The sequence below is a fragment of the Condylura cristata genome, unplaced genomic scaffold (assembly GCF_000260355.1).
Source record: "Condylura cristata isolate star-nosed mole 26May11 unplaced genomic scaffold, ConCri1.0 scaffold00037, whole genome shotgun sequence".
Taxonomy (NCBI): Eukaryota; Metazoa; Chordata; class Mammalia; order Eulipotyphla; family Talpidae; genus Condylura; species Condylura cristata.
Genome location: NW_004567138.1, coordinates 10,665,398 through 10,688,956, shown reverse-complemented (window position 1 = coordinate 10,688,956; position 23,559 = coordinate 10,665,398). Strand labels below are relative to the sequence as shown.

The window sequence follows — 23,559 nt, the reverse complement described above, 5'->3', positions numbered from 1 at the left end:
GAAATGGAAATTTAAAAAAAAATCCCCTTTACAATAGAAACAAAATAAAAAACAAATAAAAAAATCAAGTACTTGGGAATAAACCTAACCAAAGAGGTAAAAGACCGATACAAAGAAAATTATAAAACATGGTTAAAAGAAATACAAGAATATACAAAGAAATGGAAAGATATCCCTGCTCATGGATTGGAAGAATTATCATCATTCAAATGGCCATCCTAGCAAAAGCAATATATAGATTTAATGCTATTCCAATAAGAATATAAATGACATTCTTCAAAGAAACAGACAAATATTGATGAGATTTATATGGCACCACAAAACACCTTGAATAACCAAAACGCTCCTGACTAAAATGAAAGCAAACGGAAGCACTCCCAGACTTCAAGCTATACTACAAAGCAATAATAATCAAAACTGCATGGTACAGGAACAAGAATTGACATACAGATTATCATGTTCTATCCTATTTCTTTTATTTTAAATGCTGACTGTGATCAGTACCATTCATTATGGCCCACTAATGGACTGTGACCAGCAGACTGGAAAAGGCTGGCATGGACAGTGTGCCAAGTAAGACCAAGGAAGGTGGTGCAGAAACAAATCAAAGGCCACAGCAGGAACTAAGATGAAAAATTGTTATGAGACACTTTAAGGCCACAGCAGCAGAGGCTGGAGCAGAGGCATGGGTTTATGAGATAAATACCTCAGGTTGAACTGACCAGATCTGACAACTAGCTTGATACAGGAAATTAGCAAAAAGGAGGCATTTAGTGGCTAAGCCATTTATATTGACTTTGTGGAGGTAAGGGTAGGAGGGGTGTACTTTTGATGATTGTGGACACCACTCTTTGACCCCATTATTCCAGTTCTCATTAAGGATGAGGACCTTGAGCTCCACTTGGTTCAAGACAAATGTTTATAAAGTATAGCTGACACTAGCATTAAATTTCTTTTAATGGCACGACCAGTATAATTATTACTTGTTCAAACTAATTACTTCTTCAAACTTTCCAAGTACATAATAGGTGGTTGAGTGTTGTTTGTGCTGACATGAAAACAATCTTCTCTGTTTATTGCTTTATATTTGCAGGAAACAATTTATTTTTGAGCTGTATCAGTGTTCCTTAATAGAAAAAAATTTCCAAACCCCTATTCTCAAGTTAGGTCCAAAAAGAGGAAAACATCTAATAATTATGTGGGATGAAAAATTTTGGGAAAAAACTCAGTCTTTCTGACCCAGTCTCCTAATTTGAGAGATACTTAATAGCTTTTTTTTTTAAGAGTAAGGTTTCTAAGAATATGGTTTCTATAAGAATATGTGGATGTTATAACAGCTCAGTATGCTAGCCAGTAAAAATTACTATGTTTACAAAAGGGCCCTTCAAGGGTCACAGATTTCTCCTATTTTATCAGAAAATTGAGAAAAGTTATAAGTCATATTTGTTCTCTACACATATTTAAGCCAAACCTGTCTGTTGGGTCCTTCAGCATCCTAGCCAGGTCAAGAGTGGCTCCAGGTCGTGGGGTCCATGTTAACACATCAGAGTTTTTCTTGATAAGGTTGTTGAGTTCAATAGGGTCATTTTTGATGTTTGTTTCTTTAATATACCTGAGAAACAAGAACATTCCCATGTAAGAACATTTAGTCTCTTACACATACACCTTTTGATTAATGGGATATAGTATTTTTCCTTGCATTTGTAATTCCTTTCACTTACCCACACAAAATAAAGAACATATTGCGAATAACTCTTAAGGAAGAGTGATCGGTCAAAGAAGGTTGTAGTTACACTTTGTTCTTAAATATAATCACATAGTGGTTGGAGAACATACAAGTATTATGCCTCTTATCATTCTGTATTATCATTTTTTTCTCCTCCAAAAGACTCTAAATCCCAAAGTAGTCGTTTCACCTCTTGTTCTCTAGTACCTAGCACAGTACTGCTTAGTAAATGATAAATGGGAAAATAAAAACAGCATTAGTCATATGAAATCTTGATTTTTTAACCTTAGGCCAGCCTTTCTGGAAAATATACCGGGTATGAGATAGCTAAATACTATCAACTATGACTAAATACTATGTCAACAAGCAGGTTAAAAAGAAACACAGAAGTGATTAGACACATGTAGATAGGTCACCAGAAGCCATGGAAAATGACTCCATGGGAACATGGAAGAACTCAAAGTGAAAAGTCAGGTTTTAATGATGAGACAAGCAAGGCCCAGAGATGTCAAAGAATCAGTCCTAAAAAGTAGTGGTAGGAGAACCTAAATTTCCTGTCCACTCTCTCCTGCTGCACTGTGTTGACCTCAGTGGGTAGGAAATCATCACTGTTCCTTATTATTGGCATGAAAACTTATGTTAAGGACTGATCTCTTTATTATACAATAAATTTCCAGCTAAGTGTACTATCATGACATACACAGTCCCTGTCTGCAGGTAGGCAGTCCCCATCCTGGTAAATACAGTAAACAATATTCTCCCAAGATTGGCTCATAACGTGGCTCCCCAGGAAGCAGCTGGTATTCGCTCATAAAACAGTGTCAGAGTTAGGGGTTGCTATACCGCAGGTACTAAGGATCAAACATATTTTATATCCCCACCCAGGGAGGTGACCCACATATGGCACAGCAGACCTCACCTCGCCTGTCTTGCCCGCTGCTCCCTTCAGCAGTGTACTTCGTCGATCTGCCTGTTCTGCTCCCCATGCTGTCTCTGGTGAAGCCTCTCACCACCACCACACCCCCCACTCCACCTCTGGCCTATACTCCAGGTCTTGTATGCATAAATAAAAGTAAAAAAATAAAACATCTATAAGGTCTTAACATTTAAAATAATAAAACCATGCCTCAAATATGAAACTGAATAAATTGTTCATTTTTCCCCAAGGGGCATGAGTTCTATAAAGTGTGTTTGTAGAGTTGTGATACAACTTAATTGCACCATCAATTATGACTTAAACATGTGAGTTTTTAACTACCATGACTAACAGTGTAAAGAATAATTGCTTTTTAACTTAAAATTTAGATATGATTTGTGAACAGTTTCTGGCAACAGCGTCATGAAATTTAACACATGGATAGATTTGTAGACACACTAATATAATCATGGTACATGCAGCTCCATCACCCCCAAACGCCCTCATGTTGCCCCATCAGGTCAAACCCTCAATCCAACCCCTGGCAGTCACTGCTGTTCTCAGACTTGAAGTTTTGCCTTTCGTTTTTTGTCATGTAAATGAAATAATAAATGATGTAACTTTTTGATACTGATCTCTTAGCCAATGCCTCTGAGAGTCATCTACACTCCTGGGTATTTCAATATTTACTATACCCCAGGGTATGGATGCAGCATGGTTTACCCATTCATCTGCTGGACATTTGAGTTGATTTGGTAACTATGAATAGAATTGCTGTGAATATGTTTTATCATAGTTTTTATATTTTTATATTTATGTTTTTATAATAGTTTTATGTGTGAAGAGCACTTTAATTCTCTAGAAGAAATATCTAGGAATAGAATTTCTGGGTAATATAATAAATACATATTTAAAGAAATAGCCAAACTTTTCCAGATGACCATACATTCTGAATTCTCAACAGCAACATGTGAGAGGTCCTTCTGCTCTTTATCCTCTCATAATGAGAAACTGTCAATTTTCCAAAATGTTAATCTTACTTCTACTTTATTGTGGTTTTAATCTGCATTTCCCTAGTGGTTAATGAGACAGACACATCTTTTCTTACTTTATTTGCTTCTATATATCTTCTGGGGGGCAGAACATTGAAACGTTTTGCCAAATTAGTACTGAGTTTTTGTTTTGATTACAAAATGATGGTGTTTGTGAACGATTTTCATTGCTTGCTTCCAGCTTGCATCCATTTATCTGGTTTCCTTGCGTTTTTTGCAGTGGCTAGAACTTCCAGCATGATTGTAATCACTTTTGTCTTCCTACCAAAATTATAGGACAGTATTCTTTATTAAGTACTATGTTCCTGTGGGTATGTTAATGTGCCCGCTATTAACTTTAGGGACATTCTTTTCTGTTTTTGGTTTGCCAAAAATGCTTGTGTGTTGTTTTGATTTGATTTTTATCATGAGTATTTCATCTTCCCCTCGCCACCACCAAATCACCCATGTCCACATGCCATTTACCTCCCTCACCAAGCCCTCCACTCTTTTCCTCTTCCCTCTGGTAACCATACCATAAATAGATGTTGAATTTTGCCAAGCGCTTTTTCTGCATCAGTTCATATGATCATATGATTTTTTTGTTAGTATAATGGACTACTAGTTTAAGCCAGTCATATTGATTTTTATTGTGCTTGACGTGATCTGCTAGTATTTCATTGGGAATTTTTGCTGTAAAACATTTATGAAGAGCACCAGATTGCAGTTTTATTCTTTGAAAGATTAATAGAATTTGCCAGTGATCTGGGTTGGTCTGGATTTTTCCTTTTTGGAAAATTTTAATCTATGGATTAAATTTCCTAAATAGACACACGAATATCTACATCCTCTTGGAGACTCAGACATTTGTGACTTTCAAGGAATTTTCCATTTCATCTAAGTACCTTAATTTACATACACAGAATTGCTTGTAATATTCCTTTGTCGTTTTTATTTAATGTCTGTGAGATCTGTAGAGATAACAGTTTTCTTCTGATAAATGTCTCATTTCTTCTGCATCATTCTGACTAGAGGTCAACTGATACTATTAATATTTTGTAAGGGTCAATATTTTCACTGTTTCTCTGCTTTTTAATAACTTCATTGACTTCTGCTACTGTCTTCATTGTTTCTTCTACTTACTTTAGTATATTTTTGTTCAGGTTTTCAGTTTTTTAAAGTGAGCACTTTCTTCATTATTAAGTATGCATAATACTATAAATTTTCCCCTAAGCACTTACTTAATAGTATCTCACAAGTTTTGCTCTCTTTTTTACAATTCAAAATATTTTCTAATTTCCAATGAGACTGCCTCATTGTCTGATGGACTACTTAGAAATATGTTATTCTGCATCCTGCCTGGTGGCTTAACAGGTTGAAGCACAGCACTATGAAGCTGTCACTGCCACTGAAGCCTGAGTTCAATCTCCGACCAGGAAGGTGACCCACGTGGCATGGCAGACCTCTCCAGACCTGCTTGCTGCTCCCGTCAGCAGTGTATTTCAATCCATCTGCCTGTTCTGCTCCCTATTCTGTTCTGATGCATTTTCTTACTCCCTGTACCTCTGGTCTGTACCCCAGTTCTGTATGTATAAATGGATAAATCTTAAAAAAAAAAGAAAATATATTATTCAATATTTAAGTATTAGGGGATTTTCTTACTATCTTGACTTCTAGCCTAACTCCAGTATGCAAAGAGAACATAATTTCTATCCAATTTTAAGTCTGTTAAGATTTCTTTCATGACCTGGAATATAGCATCTATTTTAATGTTTGTTCTTGACTAGAATGCAGATTCTGCTGTTTTCGGGTGGGATTTTCTATATAAGTCACCAAATCCAATATATGGTGTGAGTTTTTTTTCTTTTGCCTTGAGAATTTTCTTTGTTATTCTTCTATCAATTACTGAAACAGGAATGTTAAAGATTCCAACTAATTTGAGTTTCCACTTCCTTTCAGTTTTATATGTTTTTGTTTCCTGTACTTGAAGAATCTGATGTTCTAGGTAAACCTATTTAACCTTGTATCTTTTAGGTATATTATTCCCTGTCAGTGATTTTTGCCCTGAAGCCTACTTTGCACTATATTAATATCACTTCTTGCATGGTAGAGCTCCCTCATTCTTCTACTCTCCACTTACTATCAACATTATTTAAGTGGGTTTCTTATAGACAGCATAGAGTTGGGTCTTGTTCTTTTTTCCACTCTCACAGTCTCTCTTTCAACTGGTATATTTAGACCATGTTTATTTTTTTTAAGTGACAGTCATTTTATATCTCAAAATTTCATTGGCCATGAATTCAGATGGTGTTGCATGAGGATTCTTTTATTCTGTATGGTGCTGACAGGGATTGGTCAATGTTATTCAGCTGAGAGCAGCCAGCGCTGGTCTGGAAGGTTCAAGTGAATGGTTTAACTCATCTGTCTGTGGACTATTTCATTTAATGTAATGGTTTATGTTTACCTATTTTCATACTTTCTGTTTGTTTTATCTGTTTTTCATTTCTCTGTCTTTGATCCTCTTTTTGCCTTCCTTTGGATTAGGCTCAATACTTCTTAGCATTCCATTTAGTGTAACCATTGAAGTTTATTCCTTTTAGGTTAACTGAGATATAACTGGCATTCAGCACTGTATAAGTCAGCATAATGACCCGACTTACATGTATTGCAAAATGAGCATGTCAACATTTTTGCTAAAATTCATCATCATTTCATTTATGTAGAAGGAAAGCATATTTTTTCCTTTTGAGAACTTTCAGGATCTACCTCCTTAGCAATGACCACATACTGCAGTCACCTTGTCCATTGCATCCCCAGTACTTCTGTAGCTTATAATTGCAAGTTTATACCTTTCAACCACCTTCATCCAATCCCCCACCACCACCATCCTCACCCTTCTCTGGTAACCACAAATTAGCCCTTTTTTCATGACTTATTTTTCAGATTCCATAAATAATACAGTATTTGTCTTTTTGACTAATTTCACTAGGCCAGTGCCCTCAAGTTCTATTCATGTTATTGCAAATAGCAGGGTGTATGCTCTTTTTATGGTGAAGTACTTCATCACCATCACCACCACCACCATATATATATATGAAATTATATATATACATATATGTGTGTATATATATATGTTGATTTATGATTATTTTCATGCCTTAACTACTATAAACAACACTGTAGTAAGCACGATGGTATTTATATCTCTTAGTCATAATGAGGCTGTTTCCTCATACCCAGAAGTATAATTGCTGGATCACTGATAGTTCTACACTTCATCCCATGAGGAACTTCCATACTGTTTCCAATAGTGACTGCTCCAATTTACATTCCCACCAGCGCAAGAATTCCCCTTTCTCCATATTCTCACCAACAAGCACTCTTGTTATTTTTTTTTATCTTTTGGATAATAGCTATTATAATCAGTATGAAAGGGTATCTCATTGTTACTTTGATGGAATGTCGTAAAGATTTCTTTTGAATAGAGCATGTTATGTTATTTCACTGTAAAAGAGGTTATCTGGAGTTTTTTAAGTTCAAAAATAAAACTGGTATAGCTAATTAGCAGTAAAGTACAATAAATATTTCAAGTACGTAGAAATGAGTTACAGAGAATGCAAATAACAACCAGAAAAGTGACAATATAGTAGGCTTCCCTTACATACAGGGAAATGTTCTTAAATGCCCAGTGGAAACTGAAGTCATAATAGTACCAAACCACACACACACACACACACACACACACACACACACACACACACACATGCTCTCTCTATCTCTCTCTTACCTATGATAAAGTTTAACTATAAATTAGTCAAAGTAGGAACTCAACAATAACTAATAAAATATATTCTAACGAAAGCTTTGTGTATATGATCTCTCTCGCAAGGTATCTTATTGTACCTAAAATCACTGTTGCTGATTTGCACTAGCAAAAGATATGCTTCAACATGCAGACTCAGTTTCAACATGATATTCACAAATACGCAGTTCCATTCTTTGTTGCTACAAGTTTGTTCACTGGCAGTAAAATATGACAGAAAATGCTCATCATAATGCCAAATTTTTATCTTTTGTTAACCAATACTTGGCAAACATTTTTTTTTTCCAGAAAACATTCAGTGGGAAGGTAACAGAACAGATCTTCCATGACTCAATAAATGGGGAGCCCAAGTCGATGATCTTCGTTTAGCTGCTTCCTGCTGCTGTGATTAGTATTGGCACAGTGAACAAGTTCGGCATCTCTATCTGGGACACTTTCCTTTTACGGTTATTTCAGAAAACTTAGTACAAGTGTTTTAAAAAATATATCATGCAATGTTAAGAGGAAATGAAAAAGAGCTTGTTCTAAAATCCCCATATATCTGAATTTTAAGCCCACATAGCTAAAGTACTATTATGATAAAAGTTAAGTTTTCCATAGATAGCTGAAATGTAGAAGATTCAAAACTACTTATGACAAGAGCTCTATTTTTAGGCAGTGAAGTGATAAATCTTCACTAATTAAGAAACCTTTTGAATAACTTTGCCCAATGCAATTTACTAAATTGTCCATCTTTACCACTGGAGCTTAGAAATACCACCCACAGCACATACTAAACCCCCTAGGAGGATATAAATTTGTTTTTGTACTTTTTATTCTGTACCATGGGTCATTTATACAGCAATCCCATTGAATTTTAATTCAGAGGCTTACAGTATGTCTTACGATGTGGTGTTCCTCCTAGACAGAGGGTCATTACATTGCTTTTCTCCCAAATAAATTTCCGAATCTACTTCTTTACTTCCCAAAACACATATTATTCATATGGGAGTCACATAAATCTTATGCAGTAATTTAGGGTAAAGGATAACATTTTTCTACCTAGACCAAAAGCATAGCATGTCTTCCCACTTGATAGGTTTTCTTCTGTGCCTTTCAGTGGCATGTTAAGTTTTCGTGATAAAAGACTTTCCTAAATGTATATCTGGGTTTATTTATTCCTCAATACATTCTCCTTTTTGGTTGTTATCACAAATAAGTCTTTTATGTATTTACATCTATGAAGAAGCCATTGTTTAATATCTTGGACTAGTTTTTCAGTGGACTTTATTTTACTTTCTAGACAGACATCTGCAAAATAGCAATAGTTTCACTTCCTAGATCATTTTATATGTCTCTTTCATTGATGTGGTCTTATTGGACTCTTCTAAGTACTGTATTCCTGATTTAGAATGTCTGGGGCCTCTCCATGACTGACTCCCATTCTTATTTACATACACACAATTACATATGTAATTGTACTAAGGAAACTGTCATCTGATGTACATAATTTGTCAAAGTAGGGTTAACATTTTCAGCACCTGCATGCATCATATGATTTACCTTCTAAAGTCAAATAACACACTCAATTATATCGATCATTTCTCATGTTGGAAAAATCTTGCATTCATTCAACAAACCTCACTTGGTTTTGGTGTTATTTGCTTAATATATTACTGCTATATATAGTTTGATCACATTTAGCTATTTAACAATTTATATTGCTGATTCCTTCTGACATTATTTTCATATTTCCTTTTGAGTACAATTTTTCAAGCCCTTACATCACAAATCAGTCACAATAATAAAAACAAAAATGGCTTTGGATATTTATTGTTTCTTTGTTAATTTCAAAGAAACATTGTGGTTATTGAAACGCTTCATCAGACTCCTTATGTATTTGCTGAAAATGTCTCAGTAAATCACATTATTTTAAAACATACAGTTTTTCCCTCTATTTACACAAACTGTAATTGCCATTCATTATCAATCTGCATTATATCTTTTCCAGTTTCTTTTTCTCTGTACTGTTCTCCATTTACACTAAATTCTACATCAATATATGACCCCATTTGAATGTAAACAGTTACCCATATTTTTCTTAAAAATAATTTAATCATACTATAGCTTAGTGTTTCAAGCTAATTTCCAGTGAAAATGTACATAATTATGACTGTAACACAAGCTATCTACACAGAATATTTAACTAAACACATCACAACATTTTGTCACGGTATAGAAAAAAATAATTCTAAATGAATTGATCCATTGATACTAACGAAATCAGTATGTGCCGGTGTGTAATCTAGACATGACACATACATCTAACATGCCCACAAGACCAGTACTTTCTTACAAACTGCATTGGTTAAAGTGAAATGCACTTCAATTAAAACACTGAAGTATATTTATCAGACAATGTCTTTATTGGGTCAATCTGAAAATATGAATTAGCTAAAATTAAAAATTCAGATCCCCCATTGCTCTGGCCATCGTGGCTTGTGGTTACCATATTGGACAAGGTGGTCCTAGCAGATCTAATCAAAATCTCAAAGCAAACTAATAACCTTGCAGATTTTTAGGTCAGCCTGTAGTGGTTCATAGGAAATTTTGGCTGTTTTCTGTTATATCACAGAGTATATGTTTTAAGAGAAAGGAAAAAAACACACCCACAGCATAGGTACCTTGAGTGGGAAAGGTCCCAAGGACAATTCAATCTAAAGTGTTAAGATGCACTAAAAGAATGTTTCTCAAACTTCAGGTCATACTCTTGTATGACAGTATTGTATGATATTGTATTGACAGTTCACTGCTGACTCTTTAAATGATTGGTGTCAAACTGACCACAAAAAGAACTATAAGTGTGAGTGGTCACATTAATGAAATTGTATGTAACACCCAGTGGTATGATCAATATTCATTTTATCATTACAATGAAAAGTCAACATTTCAGTGACATACTCAAAGACAACTTCAAAAATATGCTTTAAAACGATCTACAAGTTATATAATTGTAAAATATTCGTATCAGCTATCCCAAAATGAGAAATTAATTTCAATTTGATATTCTTTATTTGGGGCAAAGGGTGTTACCAAGAAAAGAGGTTTAGAATTAGATACTTCTCAACTCCACTGTTTCCTATATGGTAACACTGGGCCAAACCCTTGGCCTCCCTGAATTTCAGGATCCTTGTCTGCAAAAAGGCATACTAATACCTATCCTTCCCAGTGTTACTAGGAAGATTAACTGAGATGACTTAGTTAAAAGCTTTGGTTCAATTCCTAGCATAGACTCAACACAAATCAACTGCCTTTAAAGGATCCTTTAAAGAAAATCTATCTGAACTGTAACTGCTAAGGAGAGTTTTTATTTCTGCTCTTTGTTCTCTGGTTGCTGTTAAATACATTCTATGCTCCTAAATAGTCACTCTCAGTTCACATTGTAGTCACAACAAAATTACTCATCCCAGCACACACTGACTTATATGTAAAATATGTACAAATGGAGTCTGTCCTGGTGGAGCAATGGGTTATAGCACAGCACTGCAAGCGAGCTGCAGCCACTTCAGTGCGAGTTCCGTCCCCGGCCCCGGAGGTGACCCACATGGCGCACAGACCTCTCCTGACCCGCCCGCTGCTCCCCTCGGCAGTGTACTTCATTAACTTGCCTGTTCTTCTCCCCACTCTGTCTCTGATGAATCCTCTCACCGCCCCCACACCTCTGACCTGTACTCCAGTTCTGTATGCATAAATAAATAAAATTTTAAAAAATGTACAAATGTCCAGTCATACTTGTCTGATGGGTGGGATTCCACGAAATACCCAGCAAATGGGCAATAAATTCGGGGTTGCAGGTCCTTCACCAGCTGAGCCTTGTAGTTCAGGAGCTTTTTCCTTTCTGTTTTAATGAATTGAGCTTTCCATTCCTCTGGAATGACAGGATTTGGTTAGAGTCTTCTCTGTTCAGAAATCACAGAAAACAAAAATTTCTAGTAGGTTAAGCTCTATTAGGAGACAAATTTGACAAACAAAGAAATAGAACAGAACTCCATGCCAAGTGGATGGTTTCCCCCAGACTTTATTTTGTAAATTCCAACTGGTAATTAGGAAAATATTGCCACACCAGTCAAAGACAGAAGCCCTGAGCTTGTTTATGGAAATTCATTCAGACCCTACTGGACCACATAGGGCCGGAGGCACAGTTATTCCTGCATGCAGCACCTGATAGGAGCTCTGTAGGTCTTATCATTATTAACTGGCCACTGACATAGCAATGGCTTTACTGCTCTGATGGGCTATAAAAGTAGAGTCCATGTTTGTCACACTCCGACAATGCATAGCACTCAAGAGCATGGATAGTGGAGCCAATTAAGACTTAGGATCAAAATGAGATCCACTACTTAAATGCTTTACGCCTCTTTCCTCCTTTGTAAAGTGGAATCCTGATACCTACCTCCGAGGCTGTTCCTTTTTCCATTTGCTCATTCATTCAGTCAATAATGACTGATGACCTACGTCTCGGACATAGCAGTGAGCGCTGAGAATACAGGGATGCACAAGATAAATGCTCTCATGCCCCTGAGAGAAGCAAATAGTGAACAAATAAATAAATGAGGTTATTTCAAAGAGTGAGGAGCTAGGAAGAAATTAAATAGGGCAGAGGTGACATGGCTGCGGTGAAGTGGAGTAGAGTGGAGGGTGGTTTGTGAAGATGATATTGGACCATTAAATACAAACAGAGAAGGGGAGAAGTTGCTGGCAGCAGGGACATCAGGACCCTCCAGACAGCAGGAAGACCAAATACAAAGACCTGGGCTGGGATGCACTTGGCATGTTGACTGTGAGGAGCAAAAGCAGACTGATGTGGGCTGATACATGACAAGCAACAGGGAAACAGACTGTAATGAGGAATTAGGTGGGGTCCGCCCAGTGCATGTGAGGTCCCATGTCAGGGAACTATTTTCACTGTATTCACTATGAAAATTTGATTAACATGGGCAAGGATACAGAAAAAAACAAAAGTTACCCATTACCTAGATAGAACCATTACTAACATTTTGGTATATTCCAGACCTTTCAAAATGTACATGCATGCACATACAGACACACTTATACACGAATGGGGAATATTCTAGCTAACCTTTAACTGGTATATTTTGTCTCTCCAGTCACAGTTAAGGCTTTAAGGACAGCAATACTCGCTATCTCTCGTGGTCATGCACTCTAGAAGGCAACAAGCATAGACTTGTAGAACAGGGAAGGAACTGGATAGAAGCTTTCCTCATCCTGCATGTATTGCGTTTTCTTCCACATCTTGTGATGTGGTATAGTTCAGTTAGTAAATTCACTAAGTAATCTCTTACCAAACATGTTAACTTATTAACATACTGAAATATACTGAACACTTGCAATGCTAGTACTGAGGATAACAAGATGAAGAAATAATATAAACGCCCAGCCAACCCCAGCATCAACCTTAGACCCAGAACAGAAACACCTGGACCCATATTTTTTTTTTCCAGGTTTAGAATATAATTGACCTATTACATTGCTTTGAGTTTAAGGGATGCATTGTGATTATTTGCAATCTAATCATTTTCCAAATCCCCAGACCCTAGTCACCCCACACTTTGGAGGGCCTTCCTCTGGCTGTTCCCCTCCCCTGTGAGTATTCCTGAATTGCACATCTTCACATCTGAACACAGTTCAAGAACATTTCAGCCCAAATGATTGGTATCAGACCTTTCCACCTGTTCTGCTCTATGATCTACACCAGGGATCCAAATGACTCAAGCCTTTCTTTTTCTTAACTATTCCTGAGAAGCTCCATAATATCCTTAGTGTTTCTTTCATTCTCCATCAGCAAATGTGCTGGAAAGTTCAGTTTATGTATGATTTGCAAAGTCTGTCTTCCCAGTAAGATTGTAAGGTTCTTTTGGAGAGGGGCCATGTCTTAATTACCACTGATTTATTCGCACAGCATTTAGCAAGTGCTAAATGCCGGTCCTTGGGATCAATAGATCTAAAATATTACCAGTAAACTTTCCACCACTGAAAGTCATTGGAAAACCTGATGCTCCTCCAGCGAAATCACTCATCATTAGAGCAACCTTCTTAGGCAGCCTTCCCCCATTGGGTCTGGTACAGTCCACTGTATTGAGGATTTTATGACCTGTGGAAAAATTAAGTGGCATGTATTCACAGTGAGGTCTCAAAAACTCTTGTTTGAATTCCCAAGCTAACAGCCTCCCATGACTCATTTCATTCACAAATAATTGCTTATTCCAAGGAGCAGGAAAGCATAGATTGCAAAACCTAAAGTCTTTAATCACTTGGTTTGAATTTTAATCCCGTTGAGTTCAGTGGGTTCCTGAGAGCCCATAAGGCCAATTCAGCGCCACTCCATTCCAGGATCATAGCAAGCAAGAGGAGTTGGCTCAGTCAACTCTTTGCAGAGGCTGAGCCCAAAGATTTGAATGGGAGGGTGACAGGAGCAGTACAAATCGCTCAGCCTCTTGCAATTTCATCCAAAGCTCAATGCAGAGGATTGTTGAAGATGGAAGGCCGCCAACACACAGGTGAATGTGTATGATTATATTACATGATAACAATCAAGATGGAAGTAAGACATTTATCAAAAAAGGCACTTTTAAGAAATCACTATAGGTGAAATGCAGAATGTCTACTGCTTTATATATATTACTGCTAATTTCTTTTCTAGAAAGATTATCTGAATGCAAGACCATTTTTCTAAGACAAGGATAAACAATAGCAGAGTCTATGGAAAAGGAAGTGGGAAGGTGAGCACTGGATGACATTTAGGTTAGCTATTATTATCCTTCCTATCTGTGACATTTTTCATTTTTCATTGTTGATGAGGATAAGAAAGTACCTTTGTATTCCACAATAATGCAGGTGTCCATCTCAGGATGAACGCCATCCATCAAGATCATGAAGCGAAGATTTTTGTCTACCTGGAATTTAACAATAAAACCAACATCCGTGTATGTTAGGTTAGCTTTTCATTCAATATTTGATAAAGCTGTCACCTCTTCTGGAAATAGGTCCCCCTTGACTCAGTACTGGATTTATTATCCTTTGCTCCTCAACTATAGTCCTATAGGCAAAGGGAAAGAAAATTTTTATGTTAGCTCAAATAAAAGTGGACTTTAATACAGCCCTATATATATGCAAAGTAGGACAATGTTTCCTTACTCCTTTTGCTATTGTTGTTGCAAAAGGCAAGAGTTTATTAAAACAAAACAAAACAAAACAAAAACAAAACAAAAAAAAACCCTGAATACTATTCCAGTGAGTATATGTAAGATAATTTCATTATCCATTTATCCAATGATTGGTGATTGGTATTTAGGTTGGCTCCTTGTTTGACTAGTGTGGATCTTGCTGTTATGTGGCCACATTACTTTTCAGATTACTCTTTCCATATTCTTCAGATAGCACCGAGAAGTGTTACGCTGGATCACGTGTACTTCTATTTTAAGTTTTTAAAGGAATCGCTACACCACGTTCATAGAGATGTGTTAGTTTACATTCCCACCAACAGTATAAGAGAATTACCTGTTTTTCACACTCACCGTTACTTGTTTCTGGACTTTTGATATGGGACATTCTCATTTTGGGTTTTTTAATTTACATTTCCCTAATAATAAGCTAGACTGAGCACTTTTTAATATGTCACTCCATTTTCTTCTTTCCTGTGTTATTTCTTCAGAGAAGTGTGATGGCAGCCTAAGTCTTTTTCCTTTGCAAGTTACCTGTTTCTTCCCCTTCCTCAGTGTATTTTTTGGTCAGGACTTTTGGAAACTTTACTATTAACTTCACCTTTTGTTGTGGTAATTTGGTGTCCTTCTAACTTCCTGTATCTCTATTTTTATTACCTCTTTCATGTTTGGGAAGTTCACTTCAATTACTTCCCTGAAAAAGTTTTTGGTTCCTTTGTCTCATTTTTCACCTTCTGGGATTCCTCTGACTCTTATATTTCCTTTCCTCCTGGTGCCAGACATTTCTCAAAGTGTGTTTTCATTTGTTCTCCTTTGTCCTCTTTCCTTTTCCTTTTTTGGTTATTACAGCTATCTTGAAGATTGAGTCACGATTCATTGGTTATTGATTCGTGCTTCCACTAATCAATTCTGTTTTCATTGTTTTTCTCAGAATTCTTTAGCTCCTCCATTAATCTTTTAACTTACTGCATTTCCTTTATTTCCTTCTTTAAGTTTATATTTCATTCTTCAGTTTGTTTACATTTCACCTATCCTTCTTTTCATTTTCTTCTTCATGTTTCTTTGGCATGGTGATTCTGAATTCTCTCTCTGTCAGGCAAAGAAATTCTTCCATGTCAGTGTTGTTGTGTTCTGGAGGCTGATTTTCTTTTCGTGGATGTCATTCCCCAGAGGGTTTGCTTGGCTATTTGTATTTTTCCTTCTCCCTGCTTTCTGCTTCTGGGTTGTTCTATGCACAGGGTGACTGTACCACTGGTGCTAGCAGGCATCTCTTTAGGGTGCTCCTACTAGAATGTCGAGGACTGGTGGCCAATCCAGGTCTGTCACTGTGATGCCCGGCTTCACAAGGACTATAATGCTGTAAATGGGTGAAGGGTGCTAGTCCTGCAGATCACCATGTCTCTTTATACTGCTGGTCACGTCCCTTTGTGGGCATCCTCACCTACAACACTGGGTGGGGTCAGTGTAAGTGTACAGAGTTTTGTGGAGGCTCTAACACTGTCTGTGGGTCAAAACCCACAGCTGGTCACTGCTCTCTTGGGGAGGCTGGACCCTCCCCTCTGCCTTTCTGGTTTTATGCACAGTTCCAGGTAGGGGTCACGAGCTTCAAATATGCAAGCTGAAGGGCATTCACCTGGATGGTCACTGCTCTCCTTTGGTTTCTGAGCCTTTGTTTATTTTATCTTAAAACAGTACATTACCTCAAATCATTCCAGAAAGTATAATTACAAAGATGTCTGACCTGCTGCCATATTCCAAATGGTACCACATTGATATTAGTCAACTGGACACCACTCTGATTCAGATTCCAAAACACGGGTCTTTCTGTGTTTCCAACATAAATGGGAATATCTGGCCTTCTTTCAGCAAGCTTCTTTAGTGTGGGATAACTAGAAATCAGAAGGATATAAAGGTTTAAAAGTTAAAAAATAATGGATCATATAGTATAAAAGACAGTTTGTTCCATATACCAATACATTGACCAAGAATCAAGGAACTGAAAAGACAGACTCCTCAGTATCCACATAGCAGCTATCAGTCAGGAAAAGGCCCAGCCAGAGGACAAGAAGAAATTGTGTTAGCCACTGTATGGCTTTTCAGCCTTCAACTGTTGCCAGCTTCACTGCAATATATGGAATGAACTCTTCATTTTTTTTTTTAAGATTTATTTATTTGTGCATACAGAACTGGGGTACAGGCCAAAGGCAGTCAGAGGCCTCACCATAGACAGAGTGGGGAACAGAACAGGCAGATCTACGAAGTACACTGCTGAGGGGAGCAGCGGGCGGGTCAGGAGAGGTCTGACCTCGCCATGTGGTCGCCTCCGGGGCAGGCGGAAATCGAACTCATGCTGAAGCAGCTTTAAATTCTCAGTGCTGTGCTTTAACCCCCTGCGCCACCAGGGAGGGCCTGAACTCTTCATTTTTAAGGGTAGTCAATTTCCAGCTAGGCAAGACAGCACCACTTAATGTGGAGATAAACTACTTTCAACCTTTATAGCAATCCTAAGTCAGTAAACAATTAACCATTCAAGTATTTGTGAACAGCTCTATACATGAAGTCATGAAGTCAACTTTCATTTCTCAAGCGTTCATTATATAAAAGAGTTGTCTATCACTGTGAGGCCTGGCAGTAAGAGTATTGTAATAGATGATTTTATAAATAGAGGCCAGTATAAATTAAACAAATAAATTTATAAATTTACAGTTGTGTCTTAGAAACCCCCCCCCCCATGCTTTGGAATATCAAGGAGCCAGTCAACCAGCAAACACAGTAGTCTTAACCACGGACATTTTAGCTAAGTATGTCTTGCATGTGAATTCTGCCATGCAGGGTCACAAAGAAGGTTGAAACTGCATCATTTTCAAACACTGTGGGCATAGGTAGATGTTTGTATCAGGAACCTATCAGTGTCGATACAGAATTCAGATCAGGCATGAAGAAATAAGACCCTTGATTAAACCATGGGATTGGCAATATGCTCCCTGGAAATATGTAGGTATGTGACTTTATAAGTGAACTTTCCTTCCCCTTCCTCTCTGGTTGCCTGGCTGTGCAAAGTTCACAGTTGATACTCATATCAGTGTTGATACTCATATATGAAGGTGATACTCATATCAGTGTCACATTCCTCTGGTGTAATAAGGTGTTGCATGAGGTTGACTCCAAACAAATAGGAAACCCAGTTCTGTTGGATGCTTTGTATCAGAAGCTCACACCCCACAGCAGTCAGCAGCTGCAAGCTTAGAATGGTTCTAACCTTTTCAAAACTTTGAAGAAACACTCTAAAGGGCAATATTTCATGACACATGAACAGGACATGAGTAATTGCCCATCAGTAAGGGTTTAGTGGAACACAGGCTGCTTCAGTGCCACCTATTGCTGACATCGACTATGTGATCTGTAAAGAATAGTTACACTCTGGCCTTTATAGAAAAGGTCTGTTAATCTAGGCTATAAATGTTGATCTGAAAAAGGAAGTCAGCTTTGATCATCCACAGGCCTAGACTTTTTTCCAAGGTGGGGCTGAAAGGTTATCAATTCCCCTTCTTCCCCCACAGTTACTGTTTCCTCACTCCCAGAGAAATAAAAGTGTGGAAGCACCTTTTAAATTATGCTCTGTGAATGTAGACATTTATCTAAAGTAGTCCTCTAAAGGTTTAAATTAATACTCTTATCATCTCGACTAATCCTCTTATCATCTACAGCAAAGTGAGCAGTAACCTCAAGTTACACAGGTCTTTACTGCGGGTTTCTCTCAGGAGCTAGCACTGAGACTTTATTACCTCAGGTGGTCCGAGTGCATGTGGCTGATGTAAATTAGGTCAGCTTGGCACAGCCTCTCCAGCCAATCAGATGGAGGCTCATGTAGCAACCACCATCCTCGGGCAAAAGCAGGACCAACTAACCACGGGTCAAAGACCATCTTCTTGTCTCCCAGCTTGAGGTCCATGCAGGCGTGAGTGAGGTACGTTACCTGTCAGAAGAGAGTAGATGGTGTCACTGCTGAAAGGTTCAGGCTGGTTTAGCTTACAAGTTCTCCTGGAGAACTTTGTTCTAAGCATGACAAGCAAATGGAAGTCAGAGAGCTCAGTGTCTGAGTCTTTCCAGCTCAGGACACTCCCTAGCTCTCTTGGTTGGTTTCAGGAATCAAAACCAACATATTGACCTAGTTTTACCTAAATTAGCTCCTAAATAATGTTTGTATGGTCTGCACTGCAGATTACATTTTGTGCTGAGACTAGTCCTTCAAAACGAGGAAAGGCAGTTAGAAGTGTTGTGAAGGCAGGGATTTCAGGATTCAAATGCCAGTGGAGTTGTGAATAGGAACATGAACCACTATTTCCCGGGAAACTTGGGTGGGCTGGCACCACCAGACAGCCTTACTGAACAGGCTTGCAGAGCGTTCTCTTCTAAATTATCTCTCACTGCTAGCTCATGCCTTCAGGCTGTCAAGGTCCTTCAAAGATGACTATACGATGACTGTACACAATGACTGGAAGGCCCAGGCTGGGAGATTCCAAGCCAGTGCCTCATTTCCTTCTTATGTCTCGGCACATTCACAGGATGTGCCAGGCAAAAATAAAAATCAAAAATTAAAAAGGGAGTGAGCCAAAAAGAAATGAGGAAACAGGAACTGGATCCACTGTGAAAAGCCAGCACAGAAGGCAAGGAGGGGTCAAGGAATTTATGATGACTCTTCTGGGTGGTTCCCCGTTAAATTCCTCAAAAAAGTAACTGCCTGTTTTTGTGAGCTTCTCGAATATTCCAGAAAAACAAAATTCTGGGTGTTTACTTCTCCGAAGTTATGAAACTGTTTCCTCTGGTGGAAAATATCTTCTAAAGCTAGGAAAATGTACGCAAGGGTTGGTAAAAGATCTCAGGGTATTACACAGAAATGTCCAACTGGCTGTTTTGTTTGGTCACAGTCATCTGAGATCAAGAAGAATTTCTGAATTTTTCCAATAGTTTTGTATGACTCTCCTTTAGCACCATCCCTGAAAAAAAAATTTTAAGTCTTGTAGGGGGCATGTTTCTTTGCTACACATGCCAAATTCTGGGAGTTCCTAAAAAATGTACTCAAGAGCTTAAAATAATTTTATTATTAGTTATAATTGTAACCCCTTCAAAGTTTATTCATGATAATATAGGTTGTGTGTGTATGTGTATGTGTGTGTGTAAATATAACTAATGGACATTAGGATTGCAATCTAAAACACGTTATATATAAATTAAAACACAACGTTATATATAAATAGATATGCTATCTTAGTTTTCTTTTACATGTATGAAATATATATCCTTATATTTAAATGGACAGTTTAATTTTGTTTGCTTACTATGTACTGAGGTAGTATTGATTTTCAACACTGTATGTTTCAGTAGAGAGCTTCTCACTTTGACCACAGTAACACCCCACCCACCCCACCGACCACTATTTAATATCTAGTTACCTAATAACCTAGATGATCCTAATATCTACCACAAACCCAGTAACCTTTTCTACCTATTACAGTCATTTTTGCTTTTAAGCTATTATAATCTTAATCTTTCCTTACCTGCACTTCCCCAAAAGCCAAATCCTCCGGAGATCTGGGGTCTGCATCCCAGGGGTTTGGAGGATTCAGTTCTAGAAGAAGTAAAAGTCCATTTTCTTCATCCCTTTCAACCACTAGAACCAAAGAGGGGGGGAAATCTATATCAACAACAAAAATGACTTTTAAAAACACATACCTAAAATAGAAGTGCAAAGCGCAGACACACAGAGCATCAAAACCAAAGGAAATGCCAGATCAAAGGCAATGTTTGTGTCAAGCAATATCTGCCAAAATGGGGACCTAAAACCAACATGGATTTGTCTTCACTCATCTGCAGGAACTCACAAGCTCTCAGCCCTGTCAGGGACACAGATGCATACAAAGAACTTCAATTAAATGACTGACGGCTAGAGATGGCGCGAAGGCTCTGTGAAGGCAACCAGGCCTAGTTGTAAGCGTCAAAGCATTCAAAGAGGAAGTATCCCTCCAATGAGACCTGAACGATGAGGCAGTCTTTGGGGGCAGACAAAAGAAATATGATGTCAATGAGGTAAAAAGGATGGAAGAAAAGCAGGTGGAAAGACATGGAAATATGGGAGAGCTTAGTATTCACAATACTAACACTGTAATACACAATGCTAATAATACTAACACTAATACTAATCCTTTATGACTAAGGAATCAAGGACAGAGGTGCTGGATTCAGGCAGGACAGACAGGTAAGGCAGTGAGGGAGGAAGATGGGCAGGCAGAAGGTCATGAAGGTTTCTAAGGACCAGGCTAAGGAGGAGTTTGGATTTTATCTTGTGCAATGAGGGTAATGAAGAACTATAAGCCACCCTGGCAGATACCGCTAGTGGCCTGCACAAAGTCAGAGCTCTCCTTCATCCTTACTGTTCCTATCCTAAATTTTGTAGGATTTTGTCACTAGGCCTCTAGAAAGCCCATGATTTCCTAGAACCCTTGCGATAATCAGTGGTCCTGGACGAAGTGCTATATACAAATACGTAATTTGGCTAATGAGGTGTGACACGTGTACTAGTGGAACTTCTAAGAAGACTTTCAGTTGCCCCACACAGAGGGACAAACTCAAAGGACTTGCGCTTTTTTACTTTCATCTTTCCCACTCTTGTTGGGAACCAGGCTGCCATGCATGGAGCGGCAGGAGCGATAGCTAGTGCCTGAGGTAAAGAGGACGGTTCTAAGGATGACAGAGCAGGAAGGAAGGCGGAAGGACCTTGGGTCCTTGGTCAAGCATGGTACTGCTGGTGTGCCCGAGATGGCCTGCTTTTCAGCTTCTGTGATGCAAGAAAGACAGCCCAGTATGATTCAGGCCATTCTGACTGCGTTTTCTGCTACAGTGGCTGAAAGCAATACCCAACGGCTATTGAAATGGAACACTGGGAACGCTGAGAGATGCCTGGGAGGAGCAGCAGCCTGTGAGTGGGCCCACAGCCATGGCAGTGGCTGGAAGACACACAGCCTTTGTCTGCAACCCTCGCTGCCCCGTCACAGCTGTGGGCCAGTTACTTGACTACTCCATTCTCCAGTAGACCTCTCCTGGCCCGCCCGCTCAGCAGGGCCCTTCATCAGTCTGCCTGTTCTGCTCCCCACTCTGTCACTACCTCCAAGGACAGTTATTCCTGAGACGTGCCAGCGACTTTGCTAATTACCAGATGAAGTGAAGAAAGACGTAGACTGAGGGAGTCCTCAGGGAAACGGCATCACTCTCTTACCTGCAAGGTCATTTCCTCTTCTCTTCAAAGTATCTAAAAATGTTTGGCCTACACTTCCCAAATGTGAACTAGTTGATTCACTTTAAGATAATTGCTTATGCAGAAAAGGGGGTAAAAACTATCCCCAAAATGCTTAAATGGTGCATTTTTTTCCTTAGTGGATGAACAAAATCTTATCTATGCTATCAAATTTCAAATTTCCATCTTGACAGTCAAGGAAAAGGTTAGGGTGACTAGTCCTGGGTGTGCCCTGACTGATGACAGGAATTAGCATAGCGGATCATCAGCTTAGTGGCCAGTCCCCACAGCTGTCCCACCTGCTCCCTTGACCCACCCAGGCCTCCAAATCTGCCTGCTGGCGAGGAAAGGCGGCTTGGTTTTTAAATTTAGCTATATACCAGTCTTCCTTTTTCTCTATCTCTTTCCAGTTCTCCCCTCTGCTTCTTCACCTTGTCCTTCCTGCTCAGCTCCTCCTTTTTTTGGATGGGACAGGGAGCCTGGAATCTCCCCTTTTTTTTTTTTTTTGTGAAGATTTATTTTATTTACGCATAGAGAACTGCATGTAGGCGGAGGTACAGGATTCACCAGAGACAGAATGGGGAGCAGAACAGGCAGACTGATGAAGGGCCCTGCTGAGCGGGCAGGCCAGGAGAGGTCTATGTGGGTCAGCTCCATGACCGGGATCAAACTTGCGCTGAAGTGGCTGTGGCAAGCTTCACAGTGCTGCACTTTAACCCACTGTGCCAACAGGGAGGGCCCAAACATCCACTTTTAATGGGTACAATATCTAGCTATGACTTTCTGACGAGAGCCACTCTACCCACATTGTATGACAAGATCCTGACGTGGAGGAAATCCTGAAAAGTCAGGATATTCTACAGCTGGCTTCTGCTGGATTTTTTGTTTGTTTGTTTATGGCCATTTCCAAGAAGTATGGTTTGTTTTTGGCTTTTCCCAAGAAGCACAGCAATTGTCCAAATATATATATATTCAATATAAAATCAATAATTACTTGACTAGATTGATTGGTTTAATAACAATAGCATCATACACAGAATGGCTCAGAATGTAAAATAATTAATATTTCTCTGCATGAGGGTGCTGGAACAAATCTAGATCTCATGATAATGAGAGACATGTCATGGTCCAAGAACTCTGGAGCCAAAGGCTGTAATCATTTCCTGCCCAGTCCCCAATAAAAGATCTATAGTTTTAAATAACATAGTTTTAATTAATAAAATTATAAATCATAATAAGTTTTCCTACTTTTTCCTCTTTCACCCCAACCCTTTTTCACATAGAAAGGTTTTTTAGATAAGATTAATAGGATAACAAGAAGTGACCATAAAGAAATTTTCCCCTAATTCTTATGTTAGATATAGAGACTAGATTGACAGAACAATTGCAGAAATAGTGAAAAATAGAAGCCTCTTTTTTTTTTTTTAAGATTTCTTTTTTCATACAGAACTGAGGTTCTGGCCAGAGATGCGGAGGGTGAGAGGATTCACCAGAGACAGAGTGGGGAGCAGAACAGGCAGATCGACGAAGTACACTGCTGAGGGGAGCAGCG

The 23,559-nt window shown here is 38.5% G+C and overlaps 1 protein-coding gene across 7 annotated transcripts in view; it reads right to left on the bottom strand.

The window, feature by feature from the left end:
* The window catches only part of LOC101618784 (cytidine monophosphate-N-acetylneuraminic acid hydroxylase), a 73,998-nt gene that overhangs the window by 17,061 nt on the left and 33,378 nt on the right, over window positions 1–23,559 (bottom strand). For all 7 annotated transcript variants that reach the window (XM_012732937.1, XM_012732935.1, XM_012732936.1 and 4 more), the window contains exons 4-10: window positions 20,275–20,387; window positions 18,502–18,692; window positions 16,458–16,605; window positions 14,368–14,449; window positions 13,510–13,647; window positions 11,268–11,403; window positions 1,472–1,612 (exon numbers count right to left, since the gene is read on the bottom strand). In XM_012732937.1, coding sequence (XP_012588391.1) covers window positions 1,472–1,612; window positions 11,268–11,403; window positions 13,510–13,647; window positions 14,368–14,449; window positions 16,458–16,605; window positions 18,502–18,692; window positions 20,275–20,387 — 949 coding nt within the window. The remainder of the gene's footprint in view (window positions 1–1,471; window positions 1,613–11,267; window positions 11,404–13,509; window positions 13,648–14,367; window positions 14,450–16,457; window positions 16,606–18,501; window positions 18,693–20,274; window positions 20,388–23,559) is intronic.